This window comes from Chiloscyllium plagiosum, chromosome 5, assembly GCF_004010195.1.
Source record: "Chiloscyllium plagiosum isolate BGI_BamShark_2017 chromosome 5, ASM401019v2, whole genome shotgun sequence".
Classification (NCBI taxonomy): Eukaryota; Metazoa; Chordata; class Chondrichthyes; order Orectolobiformes; family Hemiscylliidae; genus Chiloscyllium; species Chiloscyllium plagiosum.
In genome coordinates, this window is record NC_057714.1 from 64,984,580 (window position 1) to 65,008,677 (window position 24,098).

At 39.9% G+C, this 24,098-nt stretch overlaps 1 protein-coding gene across 1 annotated transcript in view; it reads left to right on the forward strand.

The window, feature by feature from the left end:
• kcnh8 (potassium voltage-gated channel, subfamily H (eag-related), member 8) overlaps nucleotides 1-24,098 on the forward strand; it is a 448,052-nt gene that overhangs the window by 131,579 nt on the left and 292,375 nt on the right. The window contains exon 2 of the mRNA XM_043690211.1: nucleotides 1,693-1,926. Coding sequence (XP_043546146.1) covers nucleotides 1,693-1,926 — 234 coding nt within the window. The remainder of the gene's footprint in view (nucleotides 1-1,692; nucleotides 1,927-24,098) is intronic.

Sequence of the window (24,098 nt, forward strand, 5' to 3'; positions counted from 1 at the left end):
GTAAAATATACTCCTTGTATAGAAATCAATAAATGTGTCATTATTCATCTACTGTAATTAAATATGTTGTCCTTGTTAAAGTAGGAGTCGGAAAATCCTGGGATTAATAAAGATTTCATTGTTACTACCATCGCAGTTTAAAAAAAGAAACATTTTGTAAATGAAGTTTTATCCCAAGGCATTTGCCATGAGAGAGCAGGAATTTTGCCTGACTTTGCTTTTTTTGAAAATGCTGCCACAGAGGCATAAACATTATCTTGGCCTTGGCAGAGTGCTGGGAGAATTCAGCACAGAAGGTATTGTAAGGAAAATGAAGAGTTGTGGAAGTCAGATGTCTCAAAAATGTGTCACAGAGCAGTAGGAATACACTCAGAGCTCCCTCAGCTTCTATTTTCAAAATGAGAAGCAAGAATTATGCAATCATTATGGGAGCAAAAATTTACACTGAAGGATTGATAATTGCTGGTAAATTACAGTACATTCACACACATATGGTAAATGTGATTTAATTATCTAGCAAAATTGGATTTTTTTTAGAAAATAATTTTACGTGAGTATGTGAATAATTTGAAACATAGCAGGTGGAATATAATGCCCAACCCCGTGGTGATTTTGACAGTGGGGAATGTTTAATGAGGTGTGAAGGTGATGGATGGGGACCTTGTCACCGGTCCAGCCTCCGACCCGATTCAATCCATGGTGAGAAGGCTCATGGAAGCCTGCTCAGTGATATCCTTCTTCCCCTTGTTGCTAAACCCCTTCCCTTAATTAACTGCTCCACATACCCCACCACTCCCCATGTCCCTCACATCAGGTTCTGTGGCCTTGTGTGGGTGTAGTACCCGCAACAACCACAACCAACCTATTGGCGCATCTGGGCAATGATCACTGCATCTCTCTGACTGACCAGCAGCACTTGGTAGGTGGGACCTCCACCTCCAGGCTTGGTGGCCCCTCCATTGTGATCCTTGAATTTGGGGAAGGCCTGCCTTTGATCAGCTAAGTGCCTAATTAGCTCTTAGGTGATTGCTTTCCCAAAAAGAGGTGATGCCAGGCGTTGCCAGTTCTTTAGCCAGTGAGCAAGACCTCTGTCACCTGTGTTAAGTACTGTCTGACATATGGTAAGTATAACATGCTTGAGAGCAATAAGTGATTCCAACCTATGGCTCCAAAGTTCTTAACTGCCAGGGAATCTGTTGCTTTCATGACTGTTTCTGTTGGATGTGTATTTGTTCGATAGAGATCGATTACTCCTCTGCTGTAGACAACAACTGCATTATCATTATACCAAGTGACTGCCAGGATTGTCAAAGGGGTCTAGATAGAACCTGCTCTTCTCCTTCCATGCAACAGTGTCTATGTTAAATTTCTAATTTATTGTGCTGGTTCAGGACTTCCCAAAGTGGGGATTGGGACCCCCAGTGGAGCCACGAGCTGAAATTTTGGTGTTCCATGCTGCAAAGCAACAATGGCTGATCCTCCTGCTCTGCTGTCATAGATCTTCACCTCCCCATTCCACTGGGTCACTGAGGGACCACGACAAATTTCAGACATCAAAATGGGGTCACAATGGGGAAATGTTTGGAAAGCGCTGGTCACGTGTTTGAATCTGCAGCTGTGAAGCCATTGAGCAGAAGCTCCCACAAAGACCTACCATTTCTAATCTCTGTTCTTTTCTCTGTTCTTTTGCAGACAGTAACTTTATTCTTGCAAACGCACAGGTGGCAAAGGGATTCCCTATAGTTTATTGCTCAGATGGCTTCTGTGAACTCACTGGATTTGCTCGCACTGAAGTCATGCAGAAGAGCTGTAGCTGTAAGTTTTTATATGGTGCTGAGACAAATGAACAGGTAACACTTCAAATCGAGAAAGGTTTGGATGAAAAGACAGAATTTAAAGGAGATATCATGTTTTACAGGAAGAATGGTAAGCAATCTGATTCTTATTTTTAAACATTTCATAAAACCCATACTGTATTAAAGTTCATGGTGATTCTTTTTGTTAAAGTTAAGACGATTGGAAGCAAATACAACAGTGTACTAGCAATGCAGTTTCGGCACAAGCCAGATTTCTCTCATTTACTCATATTGACCAAATGAAATATTCAGCTGCTCATGCATTTCCTTTTCTACAGAATTATAAGGACTTCAAAGAAGTACTTCCATAAATCAGTAAATTTATGTCCTTCATTAGTTCATTTATAACTTAAGCATATGATATACCCATTAATTTCCACTGCTTGGTTTACTTTAGGTTCTACTGTATCAACATATATAGGACTCCACTAATCAAAAGATATATTGTACAAAATAAATCAAACTTGTCACAGCCTTTGTAACTAATTTGTGGCTCAAACAATTTTCAAACTTGCATTTTAAGTGAGTTTATGAGCAGAATACATCTCATTGAGTTATGGTTATGTCTGGAGACCAAACCTCTGGGACAGGCGAGGAGAGAGAGAGCCCGTTTTTTCTTTAATTAGAGTGGGGGCAAGTATTTAGACTCTTAGTTAAGCTGATATTCTGTTTCAGTCCTTCGGACACGTTTTGACAAAATTTTAATCCCTGGCCATAGAGATGGGTTAAATTCTAGAAATATGGGAAAGTCAATCCTAACCTGGTGTGTATGTGCCCACTTTTGGTTCACCCAGAGAGGTTTGGGAGATTGATGAGTAAAAAGAGGTGGGTCTATAACATTATCACAATGGCCTGTCTCAGATTTTAGTGGCTCTGTGAAGTTAATAGCTGTGAGTTGAGTTTGGCAGGGCTTGAAATGTTGGCCACTAAAGTGTTTTCCCCTGATCTCTCCTGAGCCTCCATGAACGGGGTGTCAAATTTCTCCGACCTTCCCAGGGGGAATGATCCTTTCTGATGGCTGCGTATATGATCCCTCCCCATTACTCCCTAAACTTGTGCACTATCCCTCTGCATCCTCAGAAACATAAAGAGAGGGAAGCAGAGTGGAAGAACCACAGACTATGAGAGATTGTGAAACACAAACTGTGTGAAAGAAGATGAAAGCAGAACACAAACTGTGAGAGGATGGAGAAAAACAAACTAGGGGAGACAAGGTGGGAGGTGTTAAAATGCTTGACACCGAGTGGTTTTGAAACATAGTACATTCTGTCAAACGTGAATGTAATTTTCCAGAGGTTTTTTAGAGCTATCTAGTGTTTGTGAATCTTCATTACCCTCAGATTTATAAGCTGTCCAACAATACTTGCTAAATTAGAGTCATAGAATCATAGAGATGTACAGCACAGACTCAGACCCTTCGGTCCAACTTGTCCATCCCTAAATTAATGTAGTCACAATTGCCAGCACTTGTCCCATATTCTTCTAAACCCTTTCTATTCATATACCCACCCAGATAAATGCTGTAATTATATCAGCCTCCACCACTTCCTCTGGCAACTCGTTTCATACACGCACCACCCTCTGTGTGTAAAAGTTGCCCCTTAGGTCCCTTTTATATCATTCCCCTATCTCGCTAAACCTATGCCCTCTAGTTCCAGACTACCCCACCCCTGGGAAAAGACCTTGTCTATTTATCCCATCCATTTCCTTCATGATTTTATAAACCTCTATAAGGACACCACTCAGCCTCTGATGCTCCAGAGAAAACAGCCCCAGCCTATTCTGCCTCCAACCCTGGCAACATCCCTGTAAATCTTTTCTGAACCCTTTCAAGTTTCACAACATCCATTCTCACGATCTGTTTCCCTTAGTGGAGATCGATATTTATTTCACTAAGTCCTTAGTACAATATATTGTGTAAATATCTTAGATATTAAGTGCCATTGGGAGTAGGGCAGGGAAACAATAGACAATTAGCAGGTATACCCATTATGAAAGGCACTGATATGGATATTGATTTTGGAAGGACTGTGGGTTCTACTGGGATATCCTCCTGGATTGGATTGTTATTGCACTTGCTGTCCAACCCCAGATAAAGAATGAGTACCGTGGTGACCTCGAGAACGTCTGAAATATTAAACTGCTTCCAAGTAAGGAAGATAGAGTTCAGAAAAAAACACACACTATAATTCAACATAATGTTGTAGCTTTAATATCTACATACGTTTGTGGAGCTTCAGTGCCTGTTCGGAAATCCAGAGACAGAACATTTGAAGGAATATTGAAATGTATAAGGTACAGTTCATCTGTGCACTACTGTCTCTGATCTCCAGTACTGAAGCGATAATTTAATGATGTATAGCTCCCCATGGAGAGGTACTTACTTATCTCCCACCTGCTTTCCAAAACATCTCTGCAGCAAGCACCAAGTACATTTCAACTGTAGCTATCTCATGCTGGGATTAACCCAATGGTGGCATGCGGCATGTACAACAAGAAAAGCTGTGTGGCTTCTTTGTGGTTGTCTAAGGTTGGAGATCGGGACCTTTGTTACAAAACATTCACTACCTGATTGCAGCATGGGAAGAGTAGGGGAGAACCCTCAGAGCCAACATGATGCCAATCCCTCTACATCCCTTTGCCCATGACACTCTCTCCATAACACCCATGCAATCTTTTCTTAACTGTGGCCTGGTTAGTCCCTGACCCTGAACCTCCAGCAGGTGCAGTTCCAGCAACCACCCCCTGGTGGTGCCATTTAGTCAGTGATTGGCCAGCAATTGTTACAGGTGGGAATTTCACCTTAGGATCCTTGATGCCAAGGAAACCACTGATGCCTATTTTAGTGCGTCAGTGGCACAACCCTAGCGGGCCTTCAATGAGGAGGCAACAATGTGGGCGGCACGGTGGCACAGTGGGTGGGCGGCACGGTGGCACAGTGGGTGGGCGGCACGGTGGCACAGTGGTTAGCACTGCTGCCTCACAGCGCCAGAGACCCGGGTTCAATTCCCGCCTCAGGCGACCGACTGTGTGGAGTTTGCACATTCTCCCCGTGTCTAAGTGGGTTTCCTCCGGGTGCTCCGGTTTCCTCCCACAGTCCAAAAATGTGCGGGTCAGGTGAATTGGCCACACTAAATTGCCTGTAGTGTTAGGTGCAGAGGTAAATGTAGGGGAATGGGTCTGGGTGGGTGCGCTTCGGCGGGTCGGTGTGGACTTGTTGGGCCGAAGGGCCTGTTTCCACACTGTAAGTAATCTAATCTAATCTAAGTAATCTAATCTAATCTAATGTCTCTCACTGACTCTTCAGCCAGCTGACAAGACCGTATATGTCTCGATAAAATCCAATCCAAATTGTGTACAAGACTCTTTGATATCCCTCCCAGTTAAGAAGTTCTTGTGATGTAACAGGAGTGCTTGTGCAGCAGTTCAACTGCTGAACCTTACTGAAATATTGCAGTGAATCATCATGCATTCTTATATCTGTGGCTAATTCATTTTAATGGAAGAAAATGCAACACTTAATGAGCCATTGTACTGGTAATGTTGCAGTAATATTACGTTATCAGTTCTTGATCTACTAGGAAATGAAAGATCATGATCATTAGACAGAAACATATGCTTCCTCCATGCTAAGGATCCTGGATTGATGGATAAGGTAGGGGGTTGTGCAGGGCCCAAGTTGGTAGGTACTGGAGAGCAGGTTGGGATGATGATTTGAAAGACTCGGGGTGGTGGAGGAGGTCTAAAAGCAAGGGACTTCAGGGAGTTGTGGCTCTTGTCGACCCTGCAAACCCACAAAGTTACTTCCCCATTCCAGCTTGACACAATCACACACAGCTACAACTGCAGAGCTTCCCAACTGGAATAGTCCTCCCACTTCCATAGATATAATACCAAAATGAGGCCTTTCAATGGATTTTAATCATGCTCCACTAGGCACAAGTCTCTCATTTAATTGAAGTGGGCATATGGTAGCCATTGGATTATATGTGCTTCCTGCACCTTCATACCTGCTGACAGATGCGCAATTTATCCAACCCAGCACCTTTCAATCAGATGGCAAAGTTCAGAAGGCCACACCCCTCCCATGTCCTGTACCCACAATATCTACCATAAGACACAATCCTTGTAATATTAAGCAGTGCACAAATGTAAGTTATTATCTCACCATGAACTGTCTGAAGTGGCTTTCCACACTGTTCAACTGAATGAAAGTTATCCTCAGCCTAATGTCCAGATAATACACACTTTTAATTTAATTCTCCCACTGCTCCCTGAATGCCACCCACTGCACTTCTACATGTCTTCTACACAATACACCTTTGCCATATTTTTGGAGGAACCATTATGTGCAGTAGCAACAGTAAGGAACAGTCAACAAGCTTTGAATAGCATGAAAGAAATTTACGGATTAGTATTGGTAGACTCATTTTGTACCACAAGGCCTCCACACTGTCAAACGTGATCTGTCTATCTGAGTTTAAATCGGGCAAGGCATCACAGCCCTTTACACCATTACACACTCCCTGTAAAGGTCAGACTGATTACTTACCAATCACCATTACATTGCAATTACACAATTCAGTTTGAAACTGAGCTAGCAGGGTGATGACAGAAAGACTTAGTAAGCTATTTCCCTGACTATAATGGATTGAGTCTTTGAATTTTGCAGCATTTTTGCTGTATCAGTTTTAATCTGTTGAAGTAAATAGTACATGGTGCAAATCTGTATTTTCTTTTTAGTAGATTTCTTTTAAAGAAAATCTAGACTACAATCCCATGTGGTGCTAGTTGACCAGGTATAATATATAATGGAAAACGTGATGTAGCAAAATGAAATATCACTGGGTTTGACTAGAATGCATGTTTTATCTGAGCTACTGTGTTCATTACCCAGTCGGTGTCATCAGGATTAAAGGTTTGTTTCAATAATTAATTATTTTTTTAAATTGACCCTGAATTGCTGTTTATTTCATTTCTCCAAAGTAGGGGTAAATGGAAAGGAAGGACTCATCTGTCTTTCACCTTTTTCACCTTTTATTCCAAATGTGACATTTTCACTGATGCTAAAAATAAAGTCTTCAAGAAGAAATGCACAATGCAGCACAAAAGTGGTTGTGTAACATTTTTCAGTGCTAAGCTGACATGACTTACATAATGTAATAAAATCTTTGGAATTGCTCCTTTTTTAAGGACTTTAGGACTTCTCTTAGTTACATTATTTTGTTTCTGCTTTGTCTCACAATTTTCCTGCCTTCCCTTTTTCTGAATCCCCTCTTCATTCCAATTTTCTTATTGCTTGGTGCATGCTTTTCTTCTGTTTCTATTGGGATAGAATCTGATTAAGTTCTATCCATTTTGTGGATACAAACCGTGTGCAAACAATATCGATTTAGCGTTGGAATGACTTCCACCCAATGTACTTAGGCATTGGTCCCACTGCTAAATCTATGTGCTGCATTGTTATGGCACCCTTGCATCTGTTGAAAAGTGGGATTGGCAGTCTGAATATTGTTATTGTGCTTGTCAAATAGTCCCTTGTCATGATCAGCATTCCTCAGCATTCCAGTAACTAATGGTAAATATGTTTACCTCTTAAAAATCTTTGCATGGATTCAGAATAAAAAAGTGTGTTTCCCTCACCGTATAGTCCAGGTGATGCATTCCCTTCCATTGCCTGTTGCAAAATTTATCTGATGTAGGCAACCTGATGTTCAATGTTTCAGAAGTGTAGGCAACCCATGGAGATGTGCCAAACATCAACAGTTCACCCTTAATATTTAGATGAGGCCTGAGGCTCTATTTTCAGGCTGGTCATGGGCTTCCCTTTTCTCCTGGGATCTGTGTCTGTAAAAAGCCCCAGATTAAATTCCCCCTGTTGGTAAAACAAAATTAGTAGAATGGTTATAGATCAAACTGATGGATGCATGGAAACAATCAAATACCCAGGTAGTTTTTCTGTTAGGGTGAAGAAGATAGTGTCACATAGATTTAGGGGGATTGCAGCTTAAGATCTCGAAGGTCTACAATCTGTGTTCTCTTCATTATTTCAGTAGCAAAGTCCATATTCAATAACTGTAATAAACTACATTTTGCTTAAGACAGAAACCTTTTCTTTGAAGATCATCAGGAGGTTTTCCTTTACCAAACTAGAACAAGCAGGCCCTGTAGATGCTTATCAGGAGAGAGGATAATGGCAGAAATCTACCAGATAGCTCAGACAACATGATGAGCGATGGTGAGGTAATATCTAATAAACACTCTGAACTTGAATTTGTGTTGAGATTGTCGCCATGTGTTATGACTCCAACAGATGGTAAAATGGATGAGTTGAATTCTAACATGAAGTCTAGGTAATAATTTCTATTTTTGAAATTTGATCACTATGTTCAGTTATTGAATGTATTCACATTAAACTGTCATAAATTCATAATGACATTTTTACAAAAAAAATTGCACATAAAAAGAGAAAACAATAGCTTTATATAAGGCAATTTGGAAGATTGTGTCATAAACAGCACAAAGCAACACCCAGCAATATCCTTCACAGATGCTCAAGCACGGTGGAGGATCAGTCCTATTTTCACTTTAAACTTTCTTACTCATCCAATGAGATTACAAGTGTTTCCTTTCAAGAATGACCTGAACAGTCACCAGACATTATTCATCCACAGAGAGACAGGTTAACTCACTATTTTTTTACTAAATTCCAAGAAAAACTCTGGGCTTTTTCCAGTTATGCCTACTCGTACTGCTAAAAGAGTTGAAGATTTGTTTCTCTGATGGCTTGGAAATGACCAAAAACTAAAACTGCCTTTCAACAAGTGGGAATATCTTTCTTTTTATGAATGGAAACTTCTTATGGCCCTGGCCTCTCTTCCAGTACGTTATAAAATATCAAATTATGAAGATTTCAACAACTAGCTTACCAGGGACTTTGTCTAGTCATTTGTTTAAATCGCGTGCTTTCTTGAGGTGCTATTTTGAACTCACTGTTAAAAAATGACTTTTTGACCAACCAGCCCTCTAACCTGTGTGACTGTTGGGAGCTGCTCCAATATTCTATGCGTGGCATTAGCATCGGCTTGCCAATGGCTTCGGTTCTGGAGGTCGCTATCATAGCCTGAGCAGCTAATGAGAAAATTAAAGGGAACACTGTTTCTGACTTTTATTTAAAAAATTCACAAAACTGAAGCCAAAAATCCATTTACCTCTATTTTAGAAGCCAACATCCCAAATAGTAATATTACAAATCATATCCGCTTAATAAATATTATTTGTGGTACTGGACGATCGGATCAAGATATCATAGCTCCCCATTGGAAGGCCTAATTAACTGATACAATTGGATTAGCAACAATGGACTGATAGGGAAGCATGAATCCAAAGAGATTCATAAGTTGTGTGTATTGAAGCCAGATGTCTGTGTAAGAATCTGTTGCACCGAGCAAATAACGTTGTAGAGACCTCAATTAAAAACCTTAGCACTTTTTCCACATTGTTTTCATTCAAATATAAGATGTATCATGTACTTACTATAAGAGTGCTTCGCAAGCTTTTTCACACAGTGACCCAATTTTGAGATATGGACATTTACTCGACTCCAAAGTGAGAATTGTCAGGAGTGGGTGGAAGACCTGTGAGAGTGGGATGGGGAGTGGTGGTGTTCTGAGTAAATGAGTGCAGAACACTGTTGTTATAACTCAGTCAGAGTTCTGTGGAGCCCATTACTGCTTTTGGAGCTCACAATCCCAAAATTTCAGCTTGTGGCCAAGTGGGCTCCTGATCCCACTTTGAGAAACCCTGTACCATAAAATTGTGCAATTATAGCAGTTGCACAGTTACTTATTAATTTCTTAAATTTACCTTAGAAATATGTTCAATAAAAATTTACTTCTTGATGGAAACAAGCCCTAATTTCTGGAGATAATGCAATTTCTTAGTTTGCTTGTCTAGTATGCTCACTACCCATGGATTGGTCAAGGAACCTTAGCTGGAAAAATGTAAGAATCCTGAATGCGTTAACAGTTGCACAATCTATTTCAAGTAATCAGTCAGCCATGTCATGTGGCTCATTAATGCTTGCTAGGTGTGACATGCATTCATATATTCAGGGCCCATTCTCCACAAACAGAAGTTATATGCTCAGGCCTTGCACCTTAATGAATTACCCAGGAGCTGGGGAAGCTGATAGTGCTCGCATTGCATTCTCTATGGCAATGACTCATCCAATCAGAATCAACTTGCTCTTCCATTAACATGTTTTCTCCTGTAAAACCATAAAACATAGGAGCAGAAGTAGGCCATTCAGCGCCTTGAGTCTGATCTGCCATTCACTGTGGTCTTGGCTGATTTGAGAATGCTCAATTCCGCTTTCCTGCTTTTCCCCTTAACCACTGATTCTTTTAGATTAAGAACTTGTCTATCTCAGCTTAAAATATATTTAACCACCCAGCATGACAGCTCCCTGCATTAAAGAATTCCAGATTCACTACCCTCTGAAAAAAGAAATTGATCCTCATGTCGTGGTGACCCCTTATTCTGAAAATATATACCTTATTCTGAAAAATCTGGACCTTGACTCTCCCACAAGGGAAAACAACCTCATCACATCTACCTTACCAAGCCCCCATAAAAACCTTGTTTGTTTCAAAAAGATAATTCTTCTAAACTTCAATGATTAATGGCCAAAACTGTGCAACATCTCCTCATAGAAGTATATGTTATGATTGTTCACAGTTTGTCAGTTTTGTACTTGTCTTGATGAGTACAAGATTAACATCTTTACCAGCATGCATTTCTTTCAGCAATATTCAAACATATTGACATAAAGTGCTTTTTATTTATTTTAGTTTTTAGGTTTGATGGAAAAGATTTTCATTTGCTGATAGTTAAAAATAAGCTTGAAACTCATCATTAAAATTGTCAAGTCATTATAATTTATTTTGACATTTTATGCCTTGCTTTAATTCAAGCATAGTATTTCAATTTATGATTTTGAATTACCTGATATATTGCAGATGATTTTCCCCTAGAGTTTCCACAAAAGTTGTGCCAGTACATTGCCAGCTTGGGCCTTAATGCTTTGGATCAGATTGAGAAGATGCAAACTGTTCTATATTATAAAGAAATCAGCATCTTGTCTTTACAAACTGAAGTGCTAGCATACATGCTGAGCTGTAATTGTCCAAAGCTCAAAGTTTGGAATTTTGGGATGATGCAGTAATAGGTGTAGAAACCATTTTAAATTAAAACTTTAAGACAAAGGCATTGACATAGTCTTGTGTGGTTTTAAATATATAAACATACTTAACATACAAATGCCAATATTGTCCAAGGTCCAAGCCCATGAAAACACAATAATGATAATCATCCTGTTTATAATTAGTTCTAACCGTATTGCTTCATTGTTGCATAGGTATTCTTTTACTTCTTTCTAAGTTAGCATTTGGCCAATTTCTTTTCAATTATCATGAATCAGAAGTACAATATGATGAAATATTTTTGGAATAAGGTCCTTCTATACAGAGTCACAAACAAAAGCATGGTGTGGAAGTAAGTATGACTGCTCTTCCAAGGAGTATGATAAATTGAATGGCTCCCTTCTCGGTTGTAAATGTCTATGGTCTAAATCCTGTTTACCACAAAGCTACAGAATGTCAATCCTGTTCTTTTCCCATTTATAGCATCTATTGTTCTTTTAATTCGATTCAGAATTGGAGTTTTGACTATCCTTGGGTGCAGGTTGACAATATTTTGTCAATTAAAATAAATTAGTCCTGTTGAGAGATTGAATATTTCAGGGAGAAAATGAGCTGATTGTCAGGTAGTATATTAGGTTTTGATATTCAGCTATGCAGAACATTTCTTGTTCCTATCCTACTTGGATCACTCCCCATTATTCTTTCTCCAGTACATCAATGACATAATTGGTGCTGCTTCCCTCTCTCTTTCGGAATTGGAAAAAATGATCAATATTGCTTGCAATTTTCACCTGCCATTATCTTCACCTGGTCCAGCTCTGATTCCTCCCTTACCTTCCTCATCATCTCTGTTTCCATTTCTGGAGATAAACTGACCACCAATACCCTCACTTCAAACCTACCAAACCTATCACAGTTAACTGGACTCTACATCCTCACACTCTGCTTCCTGTAAAGACTCCATTCCATTCTCCACATTCTCCCTTTCTGTCATATTTGCCCTGACAATGCCATCTTCCACAGACAGGTGTCAGAACATCCACATTTTCCTTATCCGTGAAATCCCCACTACCATGGTTGACTGGGCCCTTAGCCATGTTCGGCCCTTTTCGTGCACTTCTGCACTTGGCCCTTCTCTTCTCTCCCACAACAGGGACAGGGTCCTCCAGTCATCACTTACCACCTTTGCAGCCTCGCCATCTGAAAGGATTGCAAGCTGCCATACCATCACCTCCAATAGGATGCATGTTCCAGACATACATTCCCCTCCCTTCCCTTGTCAGCTTTCGGAAGGGACTGTTCTCTTCAGGACAGTGTTCCCTCCTTCATTCCCAGAACCCCTCACACTACCATTATATCTTTCCATGCAATCACAGAAAGTATAACACCTCCCAATTTACCTCGTCCTTCTTCACTATCCAAGATCTCAAGTGAAGCAGAGGTTGGACCTGCGCTTCACTCAATCTTGACTACCATATTCACTGCTCACAATGCGGTCTGCTCTGCATTGAGGAGATGAAACATAGACTGCACAACTGCTTTGCAGGAGACCTGTACCTGAGCTTCCAGTTACCTGCCACTTCAACACACCAACCTGTTCCCGTGCCAACATTTCTGTCTCAGGCCTGCTGCATTGCTTCAGCGAGTCTCAGCACAAGCTCCAAAACAATATCTCATTTTCTGCTTGGGGACTCTGAAGCCTCTAGGACTCAATATCTTTTTCAAGAACTTTAGAGCCTGATTCCATCATTCCATATTTTTTTACCCAGCCCTGCACCTGGATTCTGTCATGACATAGTCACCCATTCTCACCGTACTCCCAGGCCCACAATCATATTATATGGGTTGCATTCAACTTAACTAACCCATTTTCTTACTCTTAGCTCTTACTTTCACTTATCCTGCTTTTCTTCTGTCCTGGCCTGCTATCCATAATGTTGTTGTTTCCCCACCCCTTTCATAACTCTTTGGGCTCTATCACCACCTATCTGCTCAATGTATCATTCCTCCTCCCACTTCATCTTCATCATAAATGCCACATTCTCCTAGTTACTAAAAATTCTGATGAAGAGTCATCAGGCTCAAAACTCTGCTTTCTTCCCACAAATACTGCCAGACCTGCTGAATTTCACCAGCAACTTCTGTCAGATCTCCAGCATCTGTTGTTCTTTGTTCCATTGCTGTAATTTAGAAGTGGCAGTCATGAAACTGGATCTGTGCCAAAATTCCAAACTCAAATGGCATGAAAAAGTTAGTGAAGATTTTGCCAAAACAAAACATAAAATGAGCAATGCAGCACATGCTGTATCATCTTTAATGAATTTGAGTCAGATTATCAGCATTACATTGCAACTATTGGCTGTCAAAAATACAAGTAGCTGGTCAGGACAGATTTGATTCAAGGATCAAGGCTCCATTAGCACTTTGCAGTAGAAATTGCAAGTGCATTGCAAGTGAACCAGTATGGACTCCAACAGGCCACTGGCCCTTATAAGGATATGCCACTATCAAATACAAGTTTCAGGTCTTAGTCAGTACTGTATGAACATGATGCTCCACACAAATATCAAGGCCACACCGTTTTGCAGATAAGAAGGACAACATCTTAGGAAGATCTTGAGAATGTGGTTTAAATAACCACAAATTATATGTTAATGGATTTTAACAAAGAAATATAATATTAGGGCTTTCTTTCTCGCCTGGTGCTCCCGCTGAGGAGACCTGGATATTGGCAGCAGAAATTCAGGGTGCACTGTGCAGTGTCTGATTCGACTGTGTGTCTTTCAACTGTTTGATTTTAACCCTTTCCCTGATCCACTGAACTGATCACAGCAAAACACTGGTATCAAAGAAAAGACAGGAATTATTTCGACAAATAATTATCCACATTTAAGGTATGCCAGCTTAAACTTTTCAAATATTCCTACATTAAGTCATGGAAAATACTCTAATAAGGGTGGGTCATTGGTCAGCTATAGAGCATACCCAAGAGATGGCCCAAAGATAGATTGGTTCTTGATGAGTAAGGGGAGCAAGGGTTATGGCGAGAAGTCAGGAGAATGGTGTGGAGAAATGCATCAGCCTTGATTGAATGTTGGAGCAGAATGAATGGGCTGAATAGCCTACTTCTGCTGCTATATCTCCTGGACTTATGGTCAAAGTGTTACACTCAAATTATTCCAGCTGTCAAACATAAATCAAGCAAAGAAATTGAACCATTTAATGCAAAATTAAAAGATGAATTTCTTGTGAATCTGCCTACACAATAAAAACCTTGCAGAAATATTGAAGATTGTGTTGACTAGGAATGTGTGGCACAAAGAGAATGCTCTGCACCTTATGTGTAGTTCACTTGTAATGTGTTAATAGATGTTTGTGCTCAATTACATATTTTGGGAGAACAATATCTATCCTCCCTCAGAACTCACAATATGTTCACTATGTAAGAAATACATTTAGAAAGTATCATTAAATGAATGCGTTTAAAATCATAAAAATTAAAAAGAATCCTAATGCCATATGTTAAATTGCGTTAACTCACAGAAACAGTAATTTCTATGTGCTATCCAAAATAACTCATACCGTGAGTTACGTACCCTTACCATTATCCCAAGTGTAATTGTCATAAATTCAGTTCACTCTATCACTGATCAACCATGATAGGAGTGAGCAATTGGATCAGTGTTAATAAAAGTTATTAATCTGGAAGATTGAAGAATGTCATCTAGAAATTGCCAATTCAACTTCCAGTGGCAGATTACTTGTCCTATTTGTGTACACTCAAATGGATAATGTGGTGTTCAATACCCAGAACAAAGCTGTGCCTTGGTAGCTGGCATCAGCATTATGGAATGCCAGGGCTTATTTGGCTGCAGGGTGTAATGTGTCCTGGAAACATGTGTAGCAGTATCTATTTTGCACTAGGTCCATTAAGTACTTCCCCACCCCCACAACACTAAAACATATAAATTTTACTCTGGCTCAGAGTAAAAACGCTTGCCTCTTAGTCAGAAGACTTTTGGCTCGAGTCCAATGCCAGTATCTGAATGCAAAAGTTCGGTTAACTCGCCAATGAACTGCTGGAGCAGTGATGCATTGCATGAGTCATTATGACTGTTGAGTTAAAAGTGAAAGGTCTTGCAGTATATTTTTCAGGAATTACAGAGAATGCAACAATAAACATAAAAAGGTCATGTCTTTTTTGATATTAAGTATGAGACCAACTGATTAACTTCCTATACTTTTTCTCTCTATTCCACTATTAGACTACACCAAACCTCCTCTACCTAACACCTTCCACCCCATCCTAACCCTGCACACTTGTTTCTTTCTTTAGTGTCTCACCTATCTTGTTCACTTCATACTGTTTCCAAGTTCATCTTGTCTTTATTCATTGACCCTATTCCCAGTAAACTGCTTACCACTCATCTTCCCTTTCTTGTCTCTATATTCGCTGATGTTGGTAATGTTTTCTGTTTTCAGGTCTTGCTCCTCTCTCCCTTAAATTGGCCATCATCACCCTTTCCTCAACAGTCAGAGACTGAGGGGTGACCTTATAGAGATTTATAAAATCATGAGGGGCAGGGATAGGGTGATTGGACAAGGTATTTTCCCCAGTGTAGAGAAGTCTGAGAGGGGAAAGATATAATAGGGACCTAAGGGGCACCATTTTCACACTGAGGTTGGTGCATTCCAATCTGCCATTAGAACTTGAATTGGCAATTTCTGGAAGACATTCTTCAATCTTCCAGATTAATGACTTTTATTTGCACTGATCCAATTGCTCACTCCCATCATGGTTGAACAGTGATAGGATGAACTGAATTTATGACAATTACACTTGGGATAATGGCAAGGGTATGCAACTCGCAGTATGAGTCATTTTGAATAGCACATAGAAATTACTGTTTCTGTGAGTTAATGCAATTTAACATATGGCATTAGGATTCTTCTTAATTTTTATGGACTTTAAATATATTCACTTAAGAATACTTAATGGAATGAGCTGCCAGAGGATGTGGTGGAGGCTGGTACAGTTGCAGCATTTATGGGTACATGAATAGGAAGAGTTTAGAGGGATATGCGCTAAATGTTAGCAAATGGGACTAGATTAGTTTAGGATATCTGGTCAACATGAACGAATTGGGCCGAAGAGTCTGTTTCCGTGCTGTACAACTGTATGACTCTATAAATCAACTCTTTAACCTCCACTATCCAAATAATCTGTGACTCCATCATCAAATTTCCTTTTCCCTCAATATTCTTTGAATAGTTTTTCTCCTAAATTCATGCTTCTCTATTATGAAATTTCATGTTTGAAGCTCTGCCATAGTACTGAAACAACTCTTATCAAAGTTATAAATGGCATCCTATGTGACTGAGATAAAATGGAACTATCTCTTATCATCCTTTTCAACCTGTAGGCAGTCTTTAAATGCATCCTGCTTCTCTAACACTTCTCCACTGCAGTGCTGCTGGGTTCTCACCTGGTTCTATTTTTATCTGATGTATTATCACCCTTGGAGTTTGTCCCTTGAAAAGCTCAGTTTACAAATGAGATAAGTATTACAACGTGCCACAAGTTCCCTGCACTAGAGCACTCGAGGCACAGACTGTGTCTGGAGATTACACAGAACTATATATACTTGTTTGCTGTAACTTAACATCCCGGAGATCTTCAATCCATATACTTAATTTGTGTTACACTGAGGGCAAGAATATTATTACATTATTTATCTAAGCATAACTTACAGTGGCTTCTGTTCACGTTCCCACACCATTGTGTTCAATATCCCCCAAGGATCTATCTGTGGATTTCCTATTCCTCATTTAGTTCTATCCCTTGGGGCATCATCTGAAAGTACAGCAATGTTTTCTGTATGTAAGTTGATGGCATCCAGCTCTACATCACAAATGCATTTCTCAACTTCTCTACTACTGCTAAATTATCAGATTATTTATCCAACTTCCAATACTAGATTCGAAGTAATTTCCACCGTTTGTATATTGGGACAGCTGAAGTGATTGTCTTCATTCCCTGCTCCAAACTTCAATAACCATTGATTCATTGCCCTCCACAGCAGTTGTCTGAAACTAAATTAGACTATTTGCAACCTTTGTGTCATTGTCAACACTGAGATGAATTCGTCATCATTGCTCAAACATCATTCAACCTTGCTTCTCCCTCAGCTGATCTGCAACTAAAATCCTCATCTGTATCTCAGATTTGACCATTTTAATGCACACTGGCTAGACTTCAAAATGGTATCCTTCATAATTTTAAGGTCATGAAAATTTGCTGCCTTGTTTTTACTGTCATCAAATCCCACTCCCCTATCACCTGTAATCATTGATTAGCATTGACTCCCAGGCAAGCAATACCTTGTTTCTAATCATTTTTGTTTCAAATCATGTAATGGCCTTGTCCCTCCCCAGCTCTGTAATCTTCTTCAGCCCCACACCTCGTGTGGCATTGATGCTTCTCTAATTCTGATCTCCTCAACATGTTCAATTTTATTCCTTCACATGTTTCAGGTGCCTAAGCCCTAAGGACTGGTATTGCATTCCCCCAAAGCTTAGTGATCATCTACATTTCCCTCACCAATTAAGACCCTTCTTAAACCTACAACTTTGAACAAGCTTTTGGCTTTGATTCCTTCTTAAATTGACCCTTATACATAAGCGTGCCAGTCACACACAAGGATTGATGAATAATAATATGTGCTCTTTAATTGAAGATGAGTCTATAAACAGGTAACGTTCACTGGCTGCTCAGTATGGGAAGTGCCATTTTACCAATTTGGCAAAGGTAATCTGGAACGTGAGTTTGTACAATGCTTAAGTGACAGTTTCCTGGAACAATATGTTACGGAACCAACTCAGGGTAGAACTATTTTGTTTCTAGTATTATGCAGTGAGATAGGATAAATTAACAATTTTATGGTGAAAGATCCACAGGGGAACAATGATCATAATGCAACTGAATTCCATGTTAAATTTGAAAACAATGTACAGTCAGTTCTGCTGTAATGCAATGGTTGCATTCTTGTCCAACCCTGCATTATAGAAAAATTGTACTTTAGAAACAGGGCTTAAAGTGTTGGTGCTATAATTGCGTTACAGCCAACACACATTTTAAAAGCTCACGCTGTACATACAGCATCTCCAAATGATCAATCACAGTACAATGAAATCGCATTGATGAAACGCATGTTATTACTGAAAAATTGTACTCTAATCAGAAACAAAATCTGAAACTTATGCCAATTACTTAATTGTGAGGAAAGTATTGGCTAATGTTGGTGGAGTAGTTAGATTGAAACATATGACAATAAATGAACAATGGGAAGTTTTAAAACCAACTATTCAAAACGTTCCATCAAAATGCATTCCACTAAAAGTTGCCACACACTATCTTGTAAGTAGTACACACTGCTGCCACTCTGATGAAAATTCTAAACATGTTGCAGAACAAGATTGTACCTGAGGACTGAGATTATTTTAGAAATCAGCAATGATCACCAAAGATTGATAAAATGGGAGAAAATTGCATATTAAAGTAATCTAACCAGGAAGATAAAAAGAGATTGTAAGAGACGTTGCAAGTATTTCGAAGTAACACACTAAGGTTACAGCAACAGATCCTTCCAAACCCATGCCCTCTACTATCTAGACGGAGAAGGACAACAGGAGCATGGACAATGTAGGAACAAAATACTGCAATACTCAAATCAGTACTGAAAACAGAAAATGCTGGAAATCACAGCAGGTCAGGCAGCATCCTTGAAGAGAGAACAAGCTAACATTTTGGGTCTAGATAACTCTTTATCAGAGCTGACGTCAGCTGTGATATCCAACATTTTCTTTTTTCAGATGCATGGACAAGTTCATTATCTTGAACTATCTGCAAGTTTGCCTCTGTAGTGATTATAATGAGGTCAGCCAGGTGAACCTCATAGAATATAAGTTCCCTGATTGAGGCTGTTAACCTGTATCACAAAGCTAGTCTTTTTTTAATCTAAAAGCTGTTCCTCAGTTCAAGGAGACTCTGTCCTTGATATTTTTCAGAGGGGTAATAAACCTGGTCGGGATCTGATCAGACTGGTTTGGTACAGAGATGAAAAGGATTTTGAGAGGCCTTTTGTTTATACGTAAACAGATGAGATTTCAGGCCAAAGTGGTCATGTTTTAGAAGTGACCTGGAGAATTAAAGGGGCGTGGTCATCTCTCTAGTTGAGTTGAGCAGTTTAGTTCAGTCCACAATTGGTTGGGAGTTCAACAGTGAGCTGTGTGGAAACTCTCTCTTCTGCCCTTCTAACTTCAACCTGTAAGCGTCTGACCCTGTTTTGTACTGTGTTTTAAAGGGAGTTTGCTGATTGGGACTGTTGTATATATTTGGAACAGCATACTTAAGTCTAGTTTGGATAGACTGAGTTCTGTAGGGGGGCTTTATTCTGTTCTTCATGTTTCATTGTGTAATTTTGTGAATAAATTTTTTGTCTTTTTTAAACTTGGTAGTTAACCTTGCTAACTTAATCCAGGTAAATTTCACTGTACACATGCCGAAAGAAATTGCAAAGTTACGGTCTGGGCTGCCTGCTTAAGAATGTTTTGAGTGGCCTGGCCTAGTCCATAACAGATTGGGGGCTCTTTGCAGGATTTTAAACATTGAGTGGAAGGTGCTAGTATCTTTATTTCAAATGCTGGTTTGGTTGGGTAGACCCAACCAAAAATTCACTGCCTGAAGTAGTGCGAACTCATGTGAAAGAACAGAGAGTTAAAATAGCAAGTTTAGCAGCTGAAGTGGCTGATGATTATGAACTGGTCCATAAAACTCGATTTGGCTTCCAAAATCAGTTTCAGTCCCTGAGGGATAGAAATTGAGACAAAGAGAAATCCTCACGTGGAAAGGGAAAGGTAGATCTCACTGAGGATCATAAGGATAACTTACCGCAGGGTAAAAAAGAAACTCTAGAGGGGGACAAACAAGTTAAAAAGCTCCGGTGTTTTCATTGTAATAAAGTTGGCCACACAAAATCACAGTGTTGGTGGGCAAGGAGAAAGCCAGATGTAGGAAAATTGTACAAGCCTGGGAGTTTTGTTGAACTAATAACAAAAAGTACAAGGGAAGTTAGATAACTACCTCAGAGTGTACAAGATGATCAGAGGTTGATTAAGAGGGAAGTGTCAGATCTTCTTAAAAATATATTCATGCAAGGGTAAAGTTTATTCACATTGGGCAGGAGCAGTTAGTAAGGAGGTTACATTATGAAGGAAAACAGGATCTTCTCAGACTATAATGCCGAAGGATGAGGAGATATGTACTCCTGAGACTCTATTGCCAGAAAAGGTACTGGCAACAAGAATTCATGGTGAGACAAAAAGTGCTCAATTATGTAAGGTGAGGCTAGAGTGTCCAGAGAAGAGCGGAGAATCTGTGGTAGGAGTATTGGACAAACTCTTGGCTCCAGGAATACAATTTGTCCTTGCAAATGATATAGCTGATTCACCGGTCAGTGTGCTGCCTACTCTAGTAAAAAGCCAGTGGAAATGCAGACAACTGAAGACATGAAGAATGTTTTTCCAGGAATTTTCTCGGATTGTTTGATCACAAGATCACAGAGGCGCAAGCTGATGCAGGAGGGATCAAAAAGCACAAGTAAGGAAGCTGACATGATGTTACCCAAGACTTTTTTGATCAGATAAGTGGCACACAGAAGGAGCAAATAGGTAAACATGCCAGTATCGTTAGCTCTGCTAAACTGATTGAATTACAGTAGAAAGATCAGAACTTAAAACAGTTACATCAAAAGGCATTTACAGAGAAGGAAAGTGAATGCATTTGTTAAGTGTGTTATTACTTAACAAATAATGTCTTAATGAGGAAATGGAGACCAAGACACATTCAAGCAGGTGAGAAGTAGGTAGAGATTCATCAAATTGTTTTGCCAGTAAGGTATAGAAAGGAGGTGCTGCGAGTGGTGCATAAGCTATCACTTGGATGTCACTTAGTGGTGAGAAAAACACAGGCTACAATACAAAGACACTTTTACTGGCCAGGACTACACAAAGATGTAGTTGAATTTTGCCAGATGTGTCATACATGTCAGTTAGTCAGAAAACCACAGGCAGAAATAAAACCTGCACTTTTAATACCTATTCCAGCATTTGAGGAACCTTTCACAAGAGTCTTGATTGATTCCGAAGGTCCCCTATCTCAAACAAAAAATGGTAATAAGTATTTATTAACAATAATGGATGCGTTGACTAAATTTCTAGAGGCAATCTCATTATGCAACATCACAGCAAAAAGGGTTGTAAAAGAATTACTTCAATTTTTTACTAGATATGGACTACCAATAGAGATCCAGTCAGATCAAGGATCACACTTCACATCCAAACTATTCAAAGAGGTTATGGATAGTTTGAGAATAAAGCAATTCAAATTACTGCATATCATCTGGAATCACAGGGAGCTCGAGAGAGATGGCATCAAACACTAAAGACCATGTTGTGGGTTTTTGGTCAGGATTGTCCAGATTATTGGGATAAGGGAGTTCTGTTTGTACTTTTTGATATCAGAGATGCACCGAATGAATCAATCAAATTCAGTCCATTTGAATTAATTGTTGGGCATGAAGGAAGAGGATCATTAAAATGGATTAAGGAGACATTAATAAGTCAGAATGCAGAGACCACCCATTTGGACTATGTGTCAAATTTTAGAGAATGATTAAATAGAGCTGGAGTGTTGGCTAGACAGCATTTAAAGGTATCACAGCAGACAATGAAACGGAAGCAGACAAGAAATCACAAATTCGTAAGTTTGCAATTGAGAATAAAATATCAGTGTTACTTCCAGTGACAGGTGAGCCTTTAAAAGCCAGGTTTAATGAACCTTATCAAATCGAGTGGAAATTGAGTGAGGTGAACTATTTGATAAGGACTCCAGACAGGAAGAAATCTCAATGTGTGTGTCATGTGAATATGTTGAAAAGGTATTTTGATAGGGAAGGGAAGCAAGAGGAGAAGGTGTTAATGATTACAGCACAGAAGGAAGAACCAAGTTCAGAGGATTCTGAATTAGACATTCCTCAAATCACATTGGACAATGGGGAAGTTGTCAAAAATTGGGATAAATTATTGAGTTACATTCCACAAGAAAATCGAAATGACCTGAAAGCAGTATTACTATCATATGGGGAGACATGTGGAAATAAACTGGGAAGTACTACCCTAATTGTGCATGATGTAGAGATAGGAGATGCTGTTCTGTTTAAGCAACATCCTTACAGGCATAACCCTCTAAAGTTGGCACAGGTTCAAAAGGAGATAGAGCACATGCTCCAAGATGGCATAATCGAGGTGAGTTACAGTGTCTGGAGTTCACCCATAGTCACGGTGCCAAAGCCAGATGGTACACAACGCTTATGTGTGGACTATCCCAAAATCAATGCCTGATGTAGATCCAGTCCCACGATTGGAGGATTATGTCAAAACAATGGAACCGGCAACTTACATTTCTAAGTGGGACTTGCTCAGAGGCTACTGGCAAGTACCTCTGTCAGAGAGAGCAAAGGCGCTTTTGGATTTCGTAACGCCAAATCAGTTCAATATCATGCCGTTTGGTATGAAAAACACTCCAGCCACATTTCAGAAATTAACTAATAAGGTCATTGCCGGATTACCCAAATGTATTATTGATGATCTGGTGATTTTTAGTCACTCATGGAAAGAACATTTACAGCATTTATTGGACTTGTTTGATCGACTTCGGAAGGCAGGCTTGATGGTAAACCTAACTAAAAGTGAATTTGCCAAAGCCCAAGTCACCTTCCTGGGCCATGTTATTGGATATGGACAAATGGCCCCATGAGATGCAAAAATGAAAGTAATTGGGGAATTTCCCACACCATCAACAAAAAAAGCAGTACTATGATGCCTGGGATTGAGTGGATTTTACCGAAGGTGATGGACTGTCAGGAGAATGTAGCACTGACAGCCAGGTTTCTGGTACCGAGAATGGCTCTGATGTATCAAGGGCTATGTCAGCTTCTAAGCAATCGATTGTGATACAGGACTGTCTAGTCACAGGCACAGACAGATGTTTCTGCAGCCGACTGTGAGAAATCAGAATGGTGTGTTGCCTCCCTGGTGCCAGGATCATGGATATCTTGGAGGGTGCAGAATGTTCTCAAAGGGGAGAGGGACCAGCAGGAGGTCATTGTACACATTGGAAATAAAAACACAGGAAGAGGTAAGGACCAGGCTCTAAGGAGAGTTTATAGGAAGCGAGGTAGGAATTCAAAAAGTAGGTCCTCGAGAGTAATAATAACTGGATTACTCTTGGTACCACGAGCTAGTGAGGGGAGGAATAGGAGGATAGAGCATATGAATGCATGGCTGAGGAGCTGGTACAGGGGAGAAGGATTTACATTTTTAGATAATTGGAATATCTTCTGGGGTAGAACCGACCTGTACAAGGACAGATCGCACCTGAATTGGAAGGAGACTAATATATTGGCAGGGAGATTTGCTAGAGCTGCTCGTAAGGATTTAAGCTAGTAAGATGTGGGGCGTGGGAGGGGAGACCCAGGGAAATAGTGAGGAAAGAGATCAATCTGAGGCTGGTACAGTTGGGAAAAGGAGCGGGTCAACCAGTCAAGGCAGGCAGGAACAAAGCAGAGAACAAGGTAAGACTGATAAATTAAACTACTTATTTAAATACAAGAGGCCTAACATGGAAGGCAGATGAACTCAGGGCATGGTTGGGAACATGGGACTGGGATATAGTAACAATTACACAAACATGGCTCAGGGATGGACATGACTGGCAGCTCAATGTTCCAGGATACAAATGCCAAAGGAAGGACAGAAAGTGGGGCAAGAGTGGAGGGGAGTGATGTTTTCGATTAGGGATAACATTACTACTGTACTTGGGGACAGTATTCCTGGGAATATATCCAGGGAATTATTTCAGTCAAACTGAGAAATAAGAAACAGATAATCACCTCAAAGTTTGTGCGAAGATTTGTAGCTC